This window comes from Tursiops truncatus, chromosome 1 (genome assembly GCF_011762595.2).
Source record: "Tursiops truncatus isolate mTurTru1 chromosome 1, mTurTru1.mat.Y, whole genome shotgun sequence".
Classification (NCBI taxonomy): domain Eukaryota; kingdom Metazoa; phylum Chordata; class Mammalia; order Artiodactyla; family Delphinidae; genus Tursiops; species Tursiops truncatus.
This window is the reverse complement of record NC_047034.1, coordinates 84022869-84046201: the sequence shown is the minus strand read 5'-3', so window position 1 is coordinate 84046201 and position 23333 is coordinate 84022869. Positions and strand designations below refer to the sequence as shown.

Genomic DNA, 23333 nt, shown 5'->3' with positions numbered 1-23333 from the left:
AAGAGACAAGCTCCTGAATAAATATCAATCCAAAACTGATTTTCAAAAACATTTGCACTAGGTAGAAGTTAGACAAGATTATCTCCAAAAGCCCTTGGTTTATGATTCTATGAAATTCTAAGAGGATTGTATCTACTGGTCAAATGAAGGGAATGTGAGTATTGGTAGATGGCATACAGCTTAAAACAGTGTTTCTTAAACTTGCCTGATCAGAGGAATTGAATCACTTGAGGCATTTATCTCAGGCGTCACTCCAGACTTACTGAATCAAAATTTCCAGGAATGGAACCTGAGATTCTAAATATGTGTTTGGAACTAGCAACCCCAGATTATTCTTAGGATCTGGCATATTTGAGAAACTCTGGCCTGGAAATGGCACTGAAAGCAAAGAACAAATTGAGTTCTACCACTTCCCAAAGAATGCGTTGGGGGCACAGTGGAGGAAGAAGTAAGTGTAATGAGGATTGGAGGGAAGTAAGTAGAGACCAAAAAACAAAAAAAGTAAGGCTGCTGTGGAAGCAAGAGACATAATGCCAAACAGGGAAAACTCAATCTTGAGTAAAATCAAAAGGTACAGTGGGTAGGGGAGGACAATTTGTACATAGGGGGATAATGACTGTAAGAAAATAGTCATTAGCTTTGCATGTGTTAAATTTTTAAATTTATTTATAATATCTATAAAAGTTTAAAATTTAAATATATATATTGCTCTGTGTCCATACATATGTAGTCCTTTAGATTAGAAACTCAACTTTACAAAGTTATCCTGTAACAATTGCTGAGTGTTAAATAAGCTCAGCTGTGCTCCCAATAATGCACCTTTTAATAAGGATAGCCATAAATCAGTTAAGATAGCCACTCTGCTGACAATTGAAAAAACTTGGAATCAACCAACATGTCCTTTAGTAAGTGAATGGATAAACTGTGGTACATCCAGACAATGAGATATTATTCAGCCCTAAAAAGAAATGAGCTATCAAGCCATGAAAAGACATGCAGGAACCTTAAATGTGTATTACTAAGTGGAAGAAACCAATCTGCAAAGGCTACATATCATATGATTCCAACCATATGACATTCTTTTAGAGTTGAAACAATGGAGACACTAAAAACATCGGTGGTTGCCAAGGGTTGGGAGAAGGGGAGAAAGAGAAGAATTAGGCAGAGTACAGAGGATTTTTAGGGCAGTAAAAATACTCTTTATGTTAGTATAATGATGGACACATTATCACTATACGTTAGTCCAGACCCATAGATTGTACAATACCAAGAGTGAATTGTAATGTAAACTATGAACTTTGGGTGATTACGATGTGTCGGTGTAGGTTCAGCAATTGTAATGTATGTACCACTCTGGCAGGGGGGGTATGTTGATAGTGGGAGGAACTATGCATATGTGGGAGCAGGGAGTATATGGGAAATCTCCATACCTTCCTCTCAATTTTGCAGTGACCCAAAAACTGCTCTAGAAAACAAACAAACAAAACTTCTTTTTAAAAAAGAAAAACTCAGAAGAACACCAAGCTAGAAATACACAATACGGAAAAACCCTGGAGGAGGAGTGGCAGGTGGCGGGGGTGGGGGTGGGGGGTTAGTAATTATTGCGCAGAACTCATGTTTCAGGAAGAAGGCTTTTCGGGCTGATTGTTTAAAAAACAGAAAGGAAAAAGCTAGCCAGCAATCTTCCTAACCTTGTGACCTGTGAACAGAAAGACATTCCCACTTTAAAAATATAGCAGTGTGAGTCAAAATGAGTTTATTATAAGCTGTACTTAGAATGAGAAATAAAAACCCAGAACCTACCATTTTTATACTGCTTTATAAAGTCAGCTACCTAAAATATTTATTTCTCCTTTTATGTAACACACTGATGTGCAGCTCCTTAAGAGTTTCGAAGTTATTTACCAAGCTACAAAGCATCTACTAGTTCTACTCTCTTAATTAGTAGTAGCAGTACACTATAACATGTTAATTATGATACTCAAAGATGGGGAACACCTAATAAGCCCGTTTTAAGCCTTACCACAACACACAATGAAGAAATAACATTTGCTGATTTTCTCTGGAACAGCAGACATTACCATTTTATAGCGGTAACAGTAACAGTTGTAAGAACTTCAACTACCACCTGAAGTTAAGAGTATGATCCTCGGTAAAAGACTTCAATATTATACATATGGAGAAATTTTTTTTTAAAAAAAGCAGAACTTAAAATACGCACATCTGCCAGATAAAGAGAACAAAATCCTATTATGCTAGACATATTTGTAAAATCAATCCCCTCCCTCCCCTACCACATACCCTTCATCTCCATATACGACCTTCAATTACTTAAGATACTATAAGGTGAAATCAGTCTCAGATGGTGATACTTAAAACAACTCCCCATTTAACTTCACATATATTTTAGTGTCGTTTGTTGCTTCTATTTGCAATTCATGTATAGAATCTAACACTTATAGCCTTGCTGAGTCTTGGACCAGCAACATCATCCGGGAGCTTGTTAGAAATGCAGACTCTAAAGCCCCAATCCAGACCTACAAAATCAAAATGTGCATTTTATAGGCACGTTAAAATTTGCTAAACCCTCACCTACAGGATTAAACACCATCCGGAGACAGAGGAAAAAACAATTCCTCTTTGAAGATCTGCCACTATTTAACCTTGAGAAAGGTCAACCAAAATGTGACCTTCCTCATCTATAAAACAAAGGCTTGGAAATGGCCCCCACTTGCTCTAAAATCCTTTTAGTCCATAAAATCACCAGAAGAATATCTGAATTTTCAATCCGTTTATCAGCTGCCACAGCATTTTTATAAGGAGAGCTAAGGATTGCATACTTATTGCAGAACTATCACACTTCAAAGTTGAAAACCATTAAAAAAAAGTTTTCAAGTAGCCAATAATTACAAGATATAACAGCTAAGCAAAAAAAAAAAAATTTCTAAGTGAACACTAATTTTTCTCTATTAACTGACCAAAAGATTCCACAAACACTTAAAACTTTTTGGTCAAAATTGTTATTAACCAATGACTATTTAAAACTTAATTAGACCTGAATAATCCTACAGATTATAAAAATACCATACTGTATCAATACATATGTAGTCCTTTAGATTGGAAACAACTTTACAAAGTTATCCTGTATCAACTGCTGAGAGAGAAGAAATCAAATTTGAGGATCAGCTCGGTGCTTCAATTGCTATTTATCATGAACTTACCTCTTTTGGTGTTAAAACAACTGAGTTTTATAGAACAGTAAAAGAAAAAAAAAAACCACCTCTATGTGCATCCTAGCTTTGTCACTACAATAATTTAAAAATATAAAAGTAACAGAAACTGTAATTTTTCTTGCACAAAACAAACTTACATTTTACTTCCTCCAGATAGAACAGGTGAGTTCTCAAGTAGTACTCCTCAAACCTTAATATGCATATGAATCACCTGAGGAGCTTGTTAAAATGCAGATTCTGATGCAGAAGATCTGGGTAGGGGTCTGAGAGTCTGCATTTCTAGTAAGCTCCCTAGTGATATCAAATTTATTCACAGAGCAAGTAGCAAGCTTCTAAAAAAAAAAAGCGTAACTTACAGTATTTAGATGGTCATTGTTTGCAAAGCACCAGCCTTGATAATGTGTCCAATTAAATTCCTAATTAAGCAACCTAACACTTTTCTGTCCTTATCTTACTTGACCCGTAATACGGACATGATATTTAAGCCCTCCATCATTCTTAATATCTAGAAAACTTATCCGTAACCTTCCTTCTACCTCTCTTTCTTTTTGATCTTTTCCCATGCTCCTCATACATGTGCGTGCATCACAGAATTCCATTCATAGCTTCATCTCTTCCATTTCTAACGCTGTCCCTGGACCAGCTACGTGCTAATGGTCCAACTTCTGCATCTCCGGCCTAGATGTCTCCCAGTCTTAGATCCATTTACTCAACTACCTGACAGACATTTCTGTTAGTCTTCACAAGTACCTCAACATAAAATATCTCATGAACTCATCAATACCTTACACTCCTAGAAACCAACTTTTTCAACCCTGTATTGACTTCGTGACCAGCACCACCATCCACCCATTTGTCCAAACCACATTTTTTTAAGACTCCATCCTTCTCTCTCATCAAGTGCAATTAATCCCATGTTCTAATTATTTCTCAAATTTCATTTCTTCCTCTCTAATGTCAATATCAGTCTGGACATGGATCATTTCCGATCTAGTTACCACAGTAACTGGTTTAACCAGTCTTCTTGCTTCCAATCTCATTTTCCTCCTCAATTTCACCCTTCAGACTACTGTGTAATCTTTGCAAACATAACTTGATAGCTTTTCCCTATTAAAATTCACCAATGATTCCCCATTACCTTTGGGAAAAAGTAATAACTTTTTTAGCACATCATACAAAGCTCTTCACAATTCTGATTTTGTCTATCTTTCCAGTGTTAACTCCCCTTAACAGTCAGCATGTACTCTTGGCATGTCAAGCTATTTGCAGCTCCTTGAAAGTGCCATATTCTCTAATGACTCCATGTGTTTGCATAGGCCATTATTTGCTTTGCTTAAAATGCACTTATTATGCTAAGTAATCTTCTTTAAAGACTCTACTCAAGCATCACAATCTTTAAAATGCCTTTTCCAATCACTTCAAGTCTGAGTTAGGTAACACCACAAACTGTGCTCCCTCTATTATAGGGTTTTGCCTGTATATACCTCTATTCTAGTATTTATCAAACTATATTATAATTGCTGGTTTATTCATCTCTTCCACTAGACTGAGCTCATCAATTAGTCCTTTTAAGAACATATTGTGCAGTACATGGTAGGCTCTCAATACATGTTTGCTGAATAAACTGTCTTGAACTATAGTCATGAATAATTATCATGGCTACATATTTAAACTATAAATAACTTCTATTAACTGTGTCTATAACGTAATAAACTTACCTCGCTTTATTTATAGGCTTAACAGAACTTCATAAGACTTCACAAAACACAGAATTCCTAACGTATTCACTTAATTCCCAACAATCTAAAGTTATTTGTGAAAAATAATAGAATAGCTTTCTGAATATTGTGTTAAACTGAGTTATTTTAATTTCACTGACCAGAATGTTTAGACAAATAAAACATCAGTCTCTTCTCCAATGTTTAGACAAATAAAAGCACTAGTCTCATATTCCAATGAGGGAAGGAGTATGGTAAAACAATGTATCAATTTTCAGGTGGCTTAGGTTTGCATACTATTTCTTTTTCTTTTTGGGGGGTGGGTGTACCCCCACGGCTTGTGGGATCTTAGTTCCCCAACCGGGGATTGAACCCAGGCCCTTGGCAGGGAAAGCTCTGAGTCCTAACCACCGGACCGCCAGGGAATTCCCCATTTCTATATGCTAGCTACGTGACCCTGTATAACAATGAACATCTCCAAGCCTCAGTTTCTTCAATGGAAAACAGATAAAATTGCATACCTACCCCCACAGATTATTTCAAATATTAAGATATGAATGTGAAAGCATTTCTATAAACCATGAAGTGCTAAACAAATTTGAACTACTGTATTAGCTTCCATCCCAACGTATGCCGAAGATTCTGGTTGCAAAATAGTTTCGTGGGCTACGACAACCTCCTATACGCACCCGGTATGTCTCTCCAATGACTGAAAATTCATAAATAAAATTAAGTTACCGGATCACCAGAGCACAAGACTTACTTAATAGTCCTCAATATTCTTATGTGGTTGAAGTAATTAATGATATTTAACTTAATAATAAACTGATATGTTCTTAAAAAGTGGTTATTTTATAAATCTCAAAGTAAATCTCAAGGTAAGTTGTTGGTACAGTCATTTAAATTTCAGCTCCATTAAAAAAATTAATTGGAGGACAAAAATCAGCAGGGAATATTTAGATATATTTTCTTCTATTAACTATTTAGACTGGGTACTGTCTATTGACATATAAGCTTGATCCTCTAGAGACTAATATGAAAGTTAAAAAGTCACCATTACAAAACCAAGACTTTCTTTCCCCCCAAGTTTCTGGCTTATTTCTCAGATATGCTTGCTGGTCTATCAATTAGAAGAGAAAATTTGCTGCATTTTTCTAAACTAAAAAAATGATAGAGCACATTAATTCTGCTCTCAGCAATATCTTTCTTTGTTAAATAGGGACTTAGGAGGATTATGGACTATAATAAAAGCACTGTTTTCAGTCCCTTTTCCAATATTTATAAAAATAGGATTCCTTAACTTTCAAAGGGCAAAACTCCTTTAAAAAAAAAAAAAGAAAAAACAAAATCTACTACAAAAGTCAGCACTTCGGTACCTGATTGTGGTAACAAGGCCAAAATCCAAGACGAAGCCCTTTATTGCACATCGTGTTCCAACATCTTGGGCAGCCCCATCTTGCGACCTCTCCAGATTGGCTGCTCCTGCTCTCTCTACTGCAGAGAGAACTTCAATTAGAGAAATTCTGAAGCTCGTAAATCTAAACTGGATACTCCCCTCATTGGAGGTAAGGATGGTAAGAATCACTAAAAAGATTCAAATTAGAGAAGGTTTCATATATATCTAAGTGGCTTGAAACCACTATAATGCAGGCAGCTGAGAGTCTTATTATGCAAGTCTATTCACCTAAAAAAAAAATCTTAAGGAAAAGAATGGCAGCAAATTATTAGGTAACCTGAAAAAATAGGTTATATAATCATAAATCTCTAAAGAGGAAATATCCTCCACTAAACCTGTGTAGAATTTATATCTATAATACAAACTTACAGCTGACCATTCATGTTCATAATCCTTATGAGAAAAGCAAGCAAGAAAAAAACTAGGACACATTATCAACCACTTTTCATGCCCTAAAATAACTTCATTGAAAAAATGATTGGTTAAAAACCACTGGTTAGGAAGGAGAGGTTTCCCTGCTGACTTAAGCCTAGCTGCCTAAGCAAGGCTTTAGAAAATGTCTTCACCTACAACAGTGCAAAGGCAGAAGGAGCAGAGGCTATGGCGGTCTTCCTAGTGACACTTCCAAGTCACATAAATGGGGTATGTTTCTGGGACAGACTGCCAACAAGTTACTGAAAGAAGAGAAACAAGAACAGCAAAAACCTGACAAATAAACAGGCCAATGCCCTCATGTGTTTTATTATGACATAAAAGGTAAGTCTTAACTAAAGTTACCTTGAGGCTATCAGATCGAAATCACATCCTCCATACTAAACATTATCCAAATTGTGAAAAACTGAATTGGTTTTCAAGCTGATTTTCCACAAAAATTTGTTCCAGAAAAAATGACATAAAACATGTATAAAACATTTCTTAGACCAAGCAAGTAAGAAGCCACATCCCAAAGAACTTCAGGAATTAAGATTTTTCAATCAGAGTTATAAAAAAACAATTTTAACCACTTTTACCACCATGAATTTTAATCAAAAGTGTTCTGGTTTGTGCTATGCAACAGAATGAAGTTAAAACTTTTGAGATACTGTAACCTGTATTTACTAAATAATTTAACAATGATTTTACCTTACCTGAGTGTGAAAATTTGAAATGGTGGTTGTTTCAATATCTTTCTTGCCCAGAATTTCCATTTTCACTGGAGTGTTGGGGAAATTAAAAGCAAAGTAGTCCAAGAAGTCTGGGAGATAAGCGGCCGCTCCATGCACTATTGCTAAAGCATAGTAAGCAGCATTTTTCTCGTTTTCACTGAATGTCAAAGCAAGAAACTCCTCAGAAAATCTCTCCATCTCCATTGGAGACAAAAATGAGAGTTCATCCATGTAAGCATGAAGGACAAGAGCACCACCATTGGACTGGTGTTCCTCATGAATAAAGTTGCTAAATTTAGTACCTGTTTTTAAGAAATTTCTACGAATAGAATGTTCCTGGTGAGTCATAAAAGGTGTTTGTACTCCCTGGGGTACCCGATATTCTTGCATGCCCAAATTTAATCGACACAGCTGTTCATCTTTCAGATACCTGAAGGACTCCTTATTAACTCCTGAAGTGCTATTTATTTGTCCTTGGGTGAGGATTTCCTTACTGATGCGGGTCAGGCCAGCACAGATGGTTTGTACTTCCTTATTGTACATTTTAAGGCGTCTTCCTCGCATATCTTCTCGGTGTTTCTTTTTCTTTTTCTTCTTTATTTTCTTCAAGACAAAATCATCAGCTCTCTGGGTTTTACCATTTTCATCTGGTGTTTCTGGCCACAATAATTAAAAAGAAGTTAGTTGCTAGGCCTAATGTCAACATACAAGCTTCTTAAGGTATGCAATCTCAAATTAAATAGCCTATTCTCAGTTTCTCTGAATTTGCCACTATAATTTACATGTTTATAAAATGAATGAGACAAAGATCTTAAAATACAAAAATATTCTGGATTGAAAATTATGCTAAAAAGTAGGTAATGCAAAGGTAAGCATATAACTTAATATGACTTACAATCAAAACTAAAGATAATATCCAAATAATTTCACATATGCCATACTGTATGGAATATCTGTTCAGGAACCACTGTAAAATCTAAATTAAAGCTCGCCATATTTTGCTGTTTGTCTACAAAGTTACTATGATATATACAGGCGAATCAAAGACAAATTAAGCTGTTAAGACACCATTTTGCCTAACAAATTGGCAAGACTGGGGGTGGGAGGGAATTCTTATACACTGTTGCTAGAAATATAAACTGGTACAACCTTCATGGAGGGCAATTTGGTACCCCCAAAATGAATATGCACCAAAGCCTTGGAAATATTTATAATTCTTGGTCCCATAAATTCCACCCCCAAGTAAAAATTACCCAAGAAAATAACTAAGAAAAGTTAACATAAAGATATCCACGACAGTGTTATTTAGGGAATCCCCTAAATGACTAAAAACAGAATATGGATTAAACTCTGGTACTTACATACTGATAAAATACTACCCAGCCATTCTAAATTATATTATAGGTAAAAAGAACTGACAAATTACAAGGTTATGAAATGTTTACATTGTCACGCTTCCAGAAAGCCTTCTCTAACAACTCTTTCCCACCCAATTTGGATAGCTACTCCTACTATGTGCTTCCTTAATACTGTACTTCCCCTATTACAGCACTTAACACATTAATTTTCCACCTTTCCTCTAGACTGTAAGCAATCTAAGGTCAGTGGTATGTATCTTACCTTTCTTTCCAGAGCATCTAACATATGTATAATCTGATCTTATTTTTATAATATTAAATATTCATTCAAACATTTATTAAGTACCTACTATATGCCAGAGACACTGCTGAGCACTAGAGATACAGTGTTGACTGAGACAGATATGATCCCTACCCTCTTGGACCTTATAATCTATTTGGACTTCAAAGAGAAAGTATCAGTATGCTACTCTAGATGCTGGGGAAGCTCTCTTTAGGAGATGACATTTAGGCTGAGTCCTAAATAATAAGACAAGCCAGGCAATGTTTTCTAGGGAAAAATATTCTAGAGAGAAGCAAAGGACCTAAAGAGAAAAACGTATGACTTATCTATATATATTTCATATATACACAACACAGAAAACTATCTGGAAAAATATACACCAAGGTATTAATGCTAGTTATCTAGGCCGGTATAGGATTATAAATGTCTAGCTTTCTTCTTTTTTGCTTACCTATATTTTCTAATTTCTATAATAAACATACATTACTTTTATAATTTAAAATATTACTTTTAATTTTTAAAGGAGTATCACAGATTGATAAACCAAAAATAGAACAGCATCTTTATTTACTAGTTGGGAAATAGTCCCAGCAAGAAATATTCAGGATTAAATAACAGGTATAGTCCTGACCAACCTTCAAGCTTGGTGTGGTATTTATTGTATAGAATTTATCCACCCATAAACAGTACTTCTGACATGATTCAAGTAATTCAGTGTTAAGACAGATACTCCAATTAATCCTATTACTACATCTGGGAAGAACAAGTTCAATAACTTTTACAGTAAAGAATTTACTTGGTATAATGTGTAAATATATGACAAATTGCACCACTCAATACAAAATCATTCCAAGTCACCAGATATTACAGAAGTTATAAAACCTTCTAAGGAAAATATTTAAATGTACAAGTCAGACTTTAAAGTGAGTGTACAGATACCAAATGACTTTCATTCTGTTTAATAATTGATTTTAAACAACAAAAAGAAAGCCCTTCATTTGCAAGCATCACTTATAGGTAAACTGAAATCATATACCAAAATATAATGTAATTAGATTGTTTAAAGTGGCAAGAGGAAAAGCAATCTTTTATTTTATATGTAACTAAATCTTTGAGAATTCTTAAAATACGTAGTAACAGTAATTTGTATTTCTTACCAGATAAAATCAATCTAAATACTTTTCCCATATATCAAATCAGTAATTTGGGCAATTCTCCCAAGCAACTAAATGTTAATACCATTAAATATAAAGGTCAGCCCAATTTTAAAATAGTCATCTAATTACCCTCTGCTAAATGTTTTGGCAATTTCACAGGGGAAAAAAAAAAAAAGCAAAGAAAAAGAAAGAGAAAGAAAAAGAAAAAATACCTATGAATAGATAGGTTATTTTAAGCTTCAGAGGAGGTATTTGGTATGCAGAAGATGAATTGTGACCTAGATCTGCCACTGAAATTAACACCAAGAAGGAGCTGCCTTGATTGTAACACATTTTCTATACTACTATCAGCTTACCAATGGTATTTCTATCATGGCCAAGGCTCTGTGGGTTTCATTCCAAAACTCATTTATATGAGAACGATTTAATTAGTCTAACACAACCCATCTCAAAAAAAACACTGCACAAGGAAATGAAAAGGGCCTTAAATTGATTGTAATCTCGTATTTCAACATAAAAGTCTAAAATAAATTTCAATCTCCTCACTAATCCTATTTTTCAAATTTTGATTCTTATCTAAGGCTGAGATAAAACTTGCCTTTGTTTATACAGAAATTTGAGACTACTTGTATCACACTAGCTAATGAATTTCCATGAATAAACAAAATTTATTTTTGAATTATTGTGATGGCAACTAATTGAGAATGGCATACATACACAAAGTTGTTAAAGGTTATTACAGTAAGTTAGTCACCGGTGCTTTAGAAGAATGATACTGGGGTTGTCTTTCCTAGCATTAAAAATGTTATTTAAAAGAAAGTTTTTGCAATAAATATTTCAAATCAATGTTGTATACCTTAAACTTACATAATGTTGTATGTCAATTATATATCAATTTTTTAAAAAAATCAATGTCTCAAGTCTTCACAATCTTTCCATTTCTGGTAGAGTGTTTTTAGCTTTCCAGAGAATGTATTCAGGAAGTAATAATTTGAGTATTTCCCTACAGTGCAGAAGTGAATATTTATTGACACCAGTTCTTTTATAGAAAAAGAGCCAAGATACACTGTATCTGTGATTAAGAAAAGCTTTCACATATCAAACTGTGAAATTAAATATAAAAAGAAGTATGTAACTCTACAGAGGAAGATACAAACATCTGAGAGATAAATTGTTGGCTGTCTTAAAAAAGGTCATTATAACTATAGATTAATACATGACACTATCAATAAAATCCTCATATGTGCTAATACCATTAATATTATCAGCTATTAAATAGTGTCATTTATTTAACATCACTATTGAAAGCTTTCATTAATGAAAAAGAAATTACCTTTCCACATTACAAAACTTAAGTTCATTAACACCATTCTTATGTTTGAATTACAGCTTAGAACTGAAAAATATGTAATATCCTCACTTCCTAAAAATTATGGTGGATGAGCAAAAGCAAAACAATTATAATTTTTTATATTTTATTAATCATAATAAAGAATAAAGGCTAAAGTTTTATTTTCTGAAAGTAAATTCTCTTTGGTCTTATTAAAAGTTCTTCCAGCTCCACATAACATCCTGACTAAAAAGGAAAAACAAAAAACTGCAGATCTGGAAGCCATCATTTTAGTAAATCACTGTACAGTTACAACAATGCCTTACTTTACCTGCCACCCCTCTAATTATGGTGTTTAAGAGTGATTGGCTAAATTTGAATCCCTGTCCTACCCCTTCCTAGCAGTATTACCTTTTGCAAGTTAATTTCTTTGTACCTTGTTTCTCATTAGTAAAATGGGGAAAACAACAGTACCTCCTCATAAAATCAGTGTGCAGAGTAAATGAAACAAAGCATGTAAGTATTTAGAATAGTCCCGGAACATGACAAATACTCAACACATGTTAACTGCTATTATTACTGCAAAAAGTTTAATTGTAGAGGCAGTAGAGTATGTTATTGAAGAGCAGATGCTTTTACAGTTAGACACACCCAGGTTAATGTCCCAGCTCCACTACTCACTAAGACCTCTGGGCAAGCGCATAAATCTCCTTAAACTTTTACCATCTAAAATGTTATTAATGCTAGTATCTATTTCAGAGTTATTGTAAGAATTAAATGAGACAATGAATATAAAGCCCTCATCTCAGTATTTGACACACAACTAAGTCCTCCCTCACCATTTTTATCATTTTCATAATAATAATATTTGATAACATTTCTTGAAATAATTGGCAATAATTCTGGGATATCAAAACTAGAGCTAGAGGGACTTCCCTGGTGGTCCAGTGGTTAAGAATCTGCCTTCCAGGGACTTCCCTGGTGGCGCAGTGGTTAACAATCTGCCTGCCAATGCAGGGGACACGGGTTCGAGCCCTGGTCCAGGAAGATCCCACATGCCACAGGACAACTAGGCCCGTGTGCCACAACTACTGAGCCTGCGCTCTAGAGCCCACAAGCCACAACTACTGAGCCCACGTGCCACAACTACTGAAGCCTGTGTGCCTAGAGCCCGTGCTCCGCAACAAGAAGCCACCGCAATGAGAAGCCCGCACACAGCAACGAAGAGTAGCCCCCACTCACCGCAACTAGAGAAAGCCCACACGCAGCAACGAAGACCCAACGCAGCCAAAAATAAATTAATTAATTTTTTTTAAAAAAAGAAAAAAGAGGGCTTCCCTGGCGGCACAGTGGTTGAGAGTCCGCCTGCCGATGCAGGGGACACGGGTTCGTGCCCCGGTCCGGGAGGATCCCACATGCCGCGGAGCGGCTGGGCCCGTGAGCCATGGCCGCTGAGCCTGCGCGTCCGGAGCCTGTGCTCCGCAACGGGAGAGGCCGCAATAATGAGAGACCCGCGTACCGTTAAAAAAAAAAAAAGAAAGAAAGAAAAAGGAAAAAGAAAAGAATCCGCCTTCCAATGCAAGGGACGCAGGTTCAGTCGATCCCTGGTCGGGGAGCTAAGATCCCATATGCCGCGGGGCAACTAAGCCTGCATGCCACAACTGGAGAGAAGCCCACACCCCGCAAGGAAGATCCCGTATGCCACAACTAACACCCGACACAGCCAAATTAATTAATTAATTAAAAAAAAAAAACTAGAGCTAGAAATTATCAACCTAGAGTACAATGAGGTGGACCACAGAGAATCACATTAAAAGGGGAAAAATCTCTGAAAGAGGGAAGAAAACTATTATTCATCAAGTGTCTGCTAGGGATCATGTATGTTATCTCATTTTAATCTCCAAACAAACCAGTGAAGTAGATATATAAATCCTTTTTACGGAGAAAAAAACAGAGCTTGAAACAAGATATGTTACCTATATTAGGTCACAAAGGTAACAGGTGACAACCTAGATTCAAACTCTTACCTGACTCCAAAACTCTTCTTTCTGCCTTCTCTATCTACTCCCCTTAGATGATCAACTAAAATTATCTAATTACAACTAATGGACTTGAGGTGGCTTGGAAAAACCTCCAATAAATGGAGCATCACTACATTCAACAAATATTTTACTGAGTGCCCACGACAAGATAATCCTACATAATCACAAAAATAACATTATTTAGGTTATGCAAAAAATGTCCTTAAAGGCCTGTTTGCCTCTCTCTAGGCAGGTAAAGTAAAATATCAGTCCCTGAAGGTGTTGCTCTGATAAATGAGATTATCTGTTTATCTCAGTCCTCTGTATAATCCCCCAATAATTCCCCACTCCTATCACTGAAAACAATAAACTATTTCTAAATTAAAATTCCTGCCAATAGCTTTTTGACATCACAGAAAATTTCAATTTGTTGTGTGACTTAGGGACTCTTTCCCTGTGAGAGCAGTTGGGCAGTTGGTCAAAGATGAAAAATGTGAGAAACGAAGCCTGCCTCACTAGAGTATATAAGAGCAATCCTGTCATTTTAATGACAGTGGAGAAGAGAGCTATGGAAATCAACTTCCTCCTTTCCTTTTTTAAAAAAATATTAAAATACTACTAAAATCATTAATTTATTAGCCAAGTATAATTAAGAAGAAGCATTACTTTTTTTGATGGAGTTTTTTTTGAGGAAGTTTGTTCTAGGCTTTTATGAGCAATAAGAGGGACAGAAAAAATTAAGATTTCAAAAGACATAGGTAACTATCATTTAATTAAGATTCAAGCCTGTTGCTTGCAAGAATCAAACAATATTTTAGTATCTCTTTATTAACAATGCAAATGTACTTAGTGGAAAGTGAAAAGCTAACTGGACCATGAGTCAAAAAAACTGGGTTCTAGATTCAGTTCTATCATATACTAACTAGAAAAGCTAAAGTGTGACACTTCAGCTCTTCAAAAGTCACTATACTTCCCATTTTACATACAAAGCAAGTTTACCTTAGCATTTACAGATCAAATTTTTGTTTCAACTATTTATGAGCAACTCCAAATGTCTGGAATCAAAATTTATAATTAACCTATACATGAATTTGGATTGAGTACTGTCGGGCTGGTGTGCAGGAACAGGTCTCTCAGCTGAATGATCTATCTCAGGGATCAGCAAACTTCTTCTACGAAGAGCCAGATCATAAGCTTTGCAGGCCATATCGTCTATCCCACCCAACTACTGGCTGTACTGCTGTAGTGCAAAAACTCCCAGAGATAATACAATTGAATGAGTGGAGTGGTGTCCCAATAAAACTTTATTTCTGGACACTGAACTTGAATTTCATATGATTTCATATGTCATGGGTTTTTTCCAACCATTTAAAATGTAAAAACCATTCTTAGCTCAAAGGTTGTACAAAAATAGGTAGTGGAACTTGATTTTTGAAAAAGGTACAAAAGTAATTCGATGGAGGAAGGATGGTCTTTTCAACAAAAGGAGCTGGAGCAGTTGGATATCATAGGCAAAAAAAAAAAAAAAGAACCTAAACCACACACATTATACAAAATTAACTCAAATGGATCAGAGATTCAAATGTAAAAGTTAAAGTTAAATAAAACTTTTGGGAAAACAACAGGAGAAAATCTATGGGACCTAGGTCTTGGGACCTCAGACATGACACCAAAAACATAATCTATAAAAGAAAATCAACAAATTAGACTTTAACAAAATTTAAAATGTTTGCTCTCTGAAAGACCCTGTTAAGAGGATGGAAAGACAAACAACAGAGTGGGAGAAAATATTTGCAAACCATTATTCTGATAAAGAATATACATATCTGTAATATATCAAGAATTCTCAAAACTCAATAGTAAAAAAGCAAACAATTCAATTAGAAAATGGGCAAAAAACTAAAGAGACATTTTACTGATGAGACTATATGGACAGCAAATGATGGCATGAAAAGATGTTAAATATCACTAGCCATTGGGGAGATGCAACTTAAGTCCACGATGAGGTATCATTACACATTATTAAAACAGATAAAATAAAAATAGTAACAATACCAGACACTGGCAAGGATGTGGAGAAAGTGGATCTCTCATATATTGCTGGTGGGAATGTAAAGTGGTACAGATATTCCAGAAAATAGTCTGGCAATATCTTCCAAAAATAAAAAATTTTAAAAAAACATATACTTAACCACATGACCCAGCAATTGCATTCACAGAAAAATGAAAATTTACATCCACACAAAAACCTGAACATGAATGTTCATAGAAGCTTTATTCATAATGGCCAAATTGGAAACAACCAAAATGTCCTTCAACAGGTGACTAAAATGTGACTATACTGTGATACCATAGAACACTACTCAGTAATGAAAAAAAAATGAGCTATTGATACATACAACTTGAATAGATCTCAAGGACATTCTGAGCGGGAAAAAAATCTCAAAAGATCACATACCATATATATTCCATTTATGTAACATCCTCAGAATGACTAAATTATGGGTTGGAGAACAAATTAGTGGTTTCTAGGGGTTGGGGAAGGTGGGGAGACACAGGAAGTTCTAAGATTACAAAGAGAGAGCACAAGGGGCATCTTTGTGGTGATGGAATAGTTGTGTACCTTGACTGCAGTGGTAGTTAAACTAATCTACAGGTGTTAAAATGGCACAAAATTATACACACACCATTGTACCAATGTTAATTTGTTAATTTTCTGGTGTTGATATTATACAATAGTTATGTAAAATGTAACCTTCGGAGGAAATTAGTGAAGAGTAAAGACCTCCCTGTACTATTTTTGCCATTTCCTGTGAATATATAATTATCTCAAAATAAAAAGTTAAAACAGTTTCTGAAAACCTGCGGATAAGGAAAGGGAAGACATAGTTCTGTAAATAACAAGGGTCTAGCCACTCTCCTTATTAATCTTAGAGTTGTTTCAAGGATCAAGCATGATAAAATAACAAAAAGCAGTTTTAACAGTACTTAATAACAGCCAGACACTTAAGTGCTTTCCACATATTGTCTCACTTAAGCCATAAACAATCTTATAAAAGAAATACCACAACCCCATTTTACAGACAGGAAAACTGGAACTGAGGGAGCTTAAAGTAATTTGTCCATGGTCACACAGTAAGTGGTAGAGCCACGATTTAAACTCAGATTGACTCCAGAGGCATGCCTCCAGCACATCACTATAATAAGTATAAAGATATTTAGTGGAAAAACAAAAGGTATCCATCAAAGTGTAGTGCAAAACCGTGGATTAAACAAAGGTTAAACCAGTTTATTTTCTGTAAGATTCTCAGAACTTTTAAAATGCCAGTGTGTGTCATAGAGCTAGGAGGCTATTGTTTTTTCCCCAACATATTTGGCAAGGGCATCTTTCCCTCCAGAATATATAATCCAACAGTCTCTCATTCAAAAGTCAAAATGTTTACACTGGAGTTATTGTGGTGATCATTTTGCAATATATACAAATAATGAATCATTATAACATTAAAAATAATATGTGTCAATTATATCTCAATTTTTTTAAAAGTTAAAATGTTTAAATGACCTAATCTTAACCCACTTTCCTCCTTCACATACTAGCAAACCACAAATGTTTGGACTGCACTGTCCACTGTGGTAGCCAAGAGCCAAAAGGACTATTTAATTATAAATTAATTAGAAATAAAATTAAAAATTCAGTTCCTCAGTCACACTAGCCACATTTCAAGTCTTCAAGATTTGTTCAAGGGCCACATATGACTAATGGCTACCATACTGGACAACACATTTATAGAAAACATTTTCATCATCACAGAAAGTTCTGTCAGGCAGCACTGGGTTAAAAGTTTGTTTTTGTTTGTTTTTTAAAGACATGGCCTCTGCAATTTTCAGAGACGCACACTGTGTTATGAACTATTATACATGTATTTGCCGCTATCCTCCCATAAAAGGGGGCTAGGACAGAAATTCTTAATAGGACTGGCTACTGTCACTCTGATGCCAAGGCACAGGGAAAAGATAAGCAAAAAAGTGGAAAACATGAATAGCAAACAGAGAAAGCAACATCATGCAGCTGGAGGATGAAGCTTGAACTTGGATTCAGGAGACCTGGGTTCTACTCCCTATTAGATCAATGATCTTTTTTTTTTTTTGGTACCTGTTACTAATTAACTGTGACTAGACAAGTCTCTTCACTACTTTAGGCCTCAGTTTTCACTCTTCAACAATACAAATTTGACTTAGATGATCTCTAAGATTCCCTCTAGCTCTGTACAGTTGAAACACACAAAAACACATACACACATGAAATGAGAAGGTGAGAAATAAAGGCACAAATAAAAGAGAGCAAGATCACTGCATATTAGTGGTGGAAATTGGCATTCCTGTCAGTTTGGCACAAATTCTACTCCTGAGGATAAGACTTGGATACCACCAAAGGAAGAAAGATTTAGTTCAATTCAGTAAAAAATTACTGAGCAATTATTTGCAACAAACTGCACTATCTGGAAGTAGCCCCCCCCCCCCACACACACACACAAATTAATTAGGCCTAGGTTAAGACCAAATATGTTGAAGAAATCCAAGACTCACCAAACTTGAGATTGAAAGACTAGTTCATTAACACGTAATAACTGCCCCAGTACTAAGAAACATAAAAGTATTTTAAACTCTTCTTGAGGAGACAACTCTAACAAATTATATAAAATCATATACAAAATACAAACACATGGCATAATCAAAATTCTTATCCCTCCCCCCACCATACCCTTCTTCTAAAGAGAAAGTAAATAAATGCTACAGGTTCTTGGGAATATGAAAACTGCAATTTTGGTCAACCTAACTTCTCTAGAACCCACACTCAGATAGTCCTACATTTTCTGGGCTAAATATTCTTGACTTTAGTGAGTTTACTGGAAATAAATAAATTCTCAATCTGTTGCACTGGGCAGATGAAAAAGCAACTGGAATTCTTGTCTCTACTATCTCCTACTGAACTTTTCAGAGGCTTGGTTGGTCCTATTTTCTAGGATCAAAGGGGAGAGAAAACCTACCCCATCCCTTTTCTGAAAATTAAGATTTCATATGAAAATTAAAAATGAGTTTTACTTCCACATAAAAAAAGAACCAAGATAAACTGCGTTTGATATCTCACCTTGAAGAAGCTAAGGCAACCAGTGAATCGAGCCTAATCTCGGTACAAATTCAAACTCCTTAAAGCCCCAAACCATACTCGTGAATATTGTGGAGCAGAGGAGAGTGAATATTCAAGCTTTCCATCAAAGAAAACAAGGAAAAAAGGGATTTCACCGACAAGCCTTTACTTTAGACAGGCAGTTTTCAATACCCCACCTACTAATCCCACGCCAAGGACCGCGCGGCGCGGAAACCCTGGCGAATTTGAAAACAAACGTTGGTAAAGGTTCGGGGAGGGGGAACTGGTAAGGGGGTTAGTAACTGACAGCTCGGCCTCGAAGCGAGAAGCTTCAAGTAGGTCAGACGGTGTCAACGGTTTGAAATCCAGGATCCACCCCAGTGGGCTTAGGGGAGTAGAGCAGCAGGAGGTAAGCAGGGAGCTGGAGTCTTTCAGGGCTAAAGGGGCGGGATATCGCAACAGAGAGAGACCTAGATAGAGCCCAAGCTCGGGGCAGTTCGGCTGCTCTCACCTCTCTTGGGGGCCTTGATTAGAGGCACCCCTCCAGTCCTCTCGCCGTTTTCCTGCTTGTCCTTGTGCTTGAGCTCTCCCGGAACGCAGGAGCCGGGGTCACCATCAGAGCCGCGGTGGTGATGGTGCTTGTGCCGCTCCTTGTGGCCCTTATGCTTGGGCCCGGCCGCGCTCACCGTCAGGGGCGAGAAGGTGAAGAGGGCCGAAGTGCCCGGGGCCGGGAGCGGGGCAGCAACAGCGGGCCCGGCGGGTGCCAGCGAAGGTGGCGGCGGAGGAGGCAGGAGCAGAGGCTCAACAGGGCCTGGGACGGCTGGGGCTGCATTCGTAGGCGGCAGCGGCCCGGGATGTTGGCGGCTGCGACGCCGCCGGTGAGGGGGAGCGAGAGGGGGGTCCTGGCTCGGCCGCCCCCGCTTCTCCTGAGACCCCCCACTGCTCGCTCGGCGCTGCCGCTTCACTCCCCGCGGCGAGACCCCAGCGTGGGGCTTCTCCTTCCCCTCTTTGTCCGGCTCCTCCTGCCCCGCCACCGCCCGTACTATGCGGACCGCTCCGACCTGCGCAGCCATTTCACCCACAAACACACATTTAAATGGCCCGACCGCCCCCCCGTCCGCGTACCGCGCAAGCGCCGCCCGCGCACGGCCCGCTGGGCATTGGAGTCTCTCCCCTACTCTCCACTTCTCGGCCATTCTTCGTCCAGCGCTGAATATGGCCGGAAGCAGTACTTACCGGAGCTTCTCCGCAGGGCCCTCCAACCGAGCTCTATTGTAAAGCACTCTGGGCCGCGCAGAGCCTCACGGGAGCGGTAGTTCTCCGTGCCCCCGCCGCGTCGCTGGCTCGGTGAGCAGAGGAGCCGAAAGGGAGCGTGCGCCGAGTCACGCTTCGGGCTGCGACGCAACCGCCGCTGGGCGGAGAGTTGCCGCCAACCGCCTTAACGGCCGAAACAATGTTAATGGCTTTCAGTCTGTCGGCGCGTTCCCATTATCGTCTCCGTGTGCCCCTTCGTCATTTTACACGGAGGAGTTGGTCTCCATAGTTACTTTTCAATTTCCTATTCCTCTCATAACCTTTGTGAGGTACAAGAATCCCCGGCCTTTTACCCCTGGACAAACGATGAGATGCAGAGGAAAAAGGAACTTGGTAATATGTCAAATGAGGGCGATTTTGCTTTAAAATCGAACGGAGCTGCAAATCAGACATTTCTGAACCTCTTCCTGGCCACTGATTGCCATGGTTACAAGTATAGGCGCGACAAGGCAGGTGCAAGAACTGCCTGGGAGCCTGGTGAGCGCCGCCCACCTCGCCGTCGAGCCACATCCCCTCTAGTGCCTGGAAATGTATAGAGTTCATCCATTATTTTGAATCCTTCCCTACAATTACGGGAAAATTCTAGATGGAAAAACATGTTTTGAAATTTCTTAATAAGATTTTTTTCAAATCGTATGTATACGATTGCATAAATTTGAGAAGCGTGTCTACCAGAGAACACTCCAGAAATCGTCACTACTCACCAAGGTTTCCGCCCAGAAATTTATTTACAATTTGATCGTCACTTTACATTTTACCGCCTTGATAAAGATATTTGGAAATAATTGTTTACAATGAAGTACTCAGAATAAAATCTCTGTGGTTTGATGACACTAGTACCTGGAAAAGTACTCAGCTCGATGAACACTATAAAGTTAGTTTAAAAACCAAAAAGTTTATTGAGCACCTCTTGTGTACATTACACTACAATAAACAGGTAATATTTCATCCAGTGTGTGCCTTCATTGGGATTCCTAATGAAAAATATTGAAGAACAAATGCTGCTTAAGTATTTCATTTTTTAGAAAGTTATGAACTCTTAAGTGAAGTCATTAGGATAAGTCAGAGGAATCCTTTGTAATAATTACCCACTAACTTGTTACATAAAATTAGATTTGAAAGATCAACTTTAAGATAAGGCAGATCCATATTCATATAGAAAAAAAATTTTAACTAGTAGTGCCTTTAGTTAGTTGGATATAAATTGTACATGTTTATATAGGACCTTTGAAATAAAAAAAAATGCCACCAAAAGATAGCTACTTTGTTGATTATTCTTCTAGATTTGGTAAATGAATAATATTGGCTAAAGCTTGTCAAGAATGTGCTTGAATATCTTGTTATTTGGTATATCCAAACGAAAAACTGATTACTGTCATTACATATATTTATTATTTTATTTTTATTTTTATTTTTTTTTGGCGGTACGCGGGCCTCTCACTGCTGGGGCCTCTCCCGTTGTGGAGCACAGGCTCCGGACGCGCAGGCTCAGCGGCCATGGCTCACGGGCCCAGCCGCTCCGCGGCATGTGGGATCTTCCTGGACGGGGGCACAAACCCATGTCCCTTGCATCGGCAGGCGGACTCTCAACCACTGCACCACCAGGGAAGCCCTGTCATTACATATATATTGTATTCTCTTTAAATATAACTTCTTTTTCTTACTACTCTTGTTTCCCACAACACTTGGAAAGATGTATCTCCGTTTAGGCAAAAATAATTCCCAGGGAATAATCATTGTCACAAGCAATAATTTTGTACTGTAACCACAAGGTAAGATTTTTCAAAACATTTTTTATGGTAACTTCTGACAATATAGACATTTAATTGAGATCCAAGTTTTACAAATCTTTTAAAGTTTATATTTATGTAGGAAAGTAAAGTAGACTAAAAATAACTTCCAAAAATGAAAAATAAGTCCATTGTAAAACTTTCTCATACAGCATTCTCTATACATAGCTTAAATGACAAACTCCTATTTGTGCTTTCCAACCCAGTGTAAATGAGATGAAAATGTAAAACTTCTGACATTTATTTGCATATTGCTTTTAAATGCTATTAACACATTACCGTATCTTCATGGTAGATATTATGAATATACAGCACTTATTCTAGCTAGCAGTATTCTAATAGTTTCATTTGCAGATTCACTTGCAGCTGATTTTCCAAAGTTGTGTTAAATATTCCAAGTTGATGGTGGGTTCCTTGGTCCTTTGGGTTTTGAAAAACGATTTGCAAAACCTGGGAACAAAAATAAAATTGAATGAAAAAAGAAAGATTTCTTATACAGAAACGAACACTTGGATTTTAGAGTGTATTATAATATATGCAAATACATGGATTTTTTTTCACAGCATCTTTGATCAATTTAGTAATTTTTTTGTAAAAGCATTCTAGTAATTATGTTAGTGCTTAAATGATAACAATAGAATACTAATAACATTTTAAATTTGTAGAACACTTACAAATTTAATAATAGTAATAATTAGATGATTGTAATAGCCTTTGGTAATTCAGCATATAGTATTCTTTTTTCCCAGGTTTATCGAAATATTATTGACATATGTTTGTTTACATGTGACATGTAAGTTTAAGGTATACAGCATGGTGATTTGATACATGTATATATTGTGAAATGATTACCACATTAAGGTTAGTTAACACCTACATCCCCTCACATAATTGTCTACTAATGTGTGTGGTGATTTTTTAAGATTTTTCTTTTCAATATAAGATTTTACTTTTAACAGCTTTCAAGTATATAATACAGTACTGTTAATTACAGTTGCCATGCTGTACATTAGATCTCCAGAATTTATTCATCTTATAACTGGAAGTTTGTACCCTTTGACCAACATTTCCCCATTTCCCCCACCTCCCAGCCCCTGGCAACCACCATTCTACTCTGTATTTCTATGAGCTAAACTTCTTTAGATTCCACATGTAAGTGAGAACATATAGTATTTGTCTTTCTCTGTCTGATTTATTTCACTTAGGGTAGTTCCCCCAAGGTACATCCATGTTGTCACAAAAGACAGGATTTTCTTCTTTTTTGTGAATGAATAATATTCATATATATATATATATATATATATATATATATATACACACACACACACACAGTCATATACATAATAATTCGGATAGTAATGTATGTATATATAGAGTCA

At 36.8% G+C, this 23333-nt stretch overlaps 2 protein-coding genes across 3 annotated transcripts in view; both read right to left on the bottom strand.

Moving 5' to 3' along the window:
- RSBN1 (round spermatid basic protein 1) overlaps positions 1–20070 on the bottom strand; it is a 42622-nt gene extending 22552 nt beyond the window's left edge. Inside the window, exons 1-2 of the mRNA XM_004317774.4 lie at positions 19362–20070; positions 7535–8208 (exon numbers count right to left, since the gene is read on the bottom strand). Of these exons, the coding sequence (XP_004317822.1) occupies positions 7535–8208; positions 19362–20046 (1359 nt within the window). The 5' untranslated portion in view covers positions 20047–20070. The remainder of the gene's footprint in view (positions 1–7534; positions 8209–19361) is intronic.
- A 969-nt stretch (positions 20071–21039) lies between these two features.
- The window catches only part of PTPN22 (protein tyrosine phosphatase non-receptor type 22), a 51069-nt gene continuing 48775 nt past the window's right edge, over positions 21040–23333 (bottom strand). For both annotated transcript variants that reach the window (XM_004317777.4, XM_019920132.3), the window contains one exon: positions 21040–22404. In XM_004317777.4, the coding sequence (XP_004317825.3) occupies positions 22340–22404 (65 nt within the window). In that variant the 3' untranslated portion in view covers positions 21040–22339. The remainder of the gene's footprint in view (positions 22405–23333) is intronic.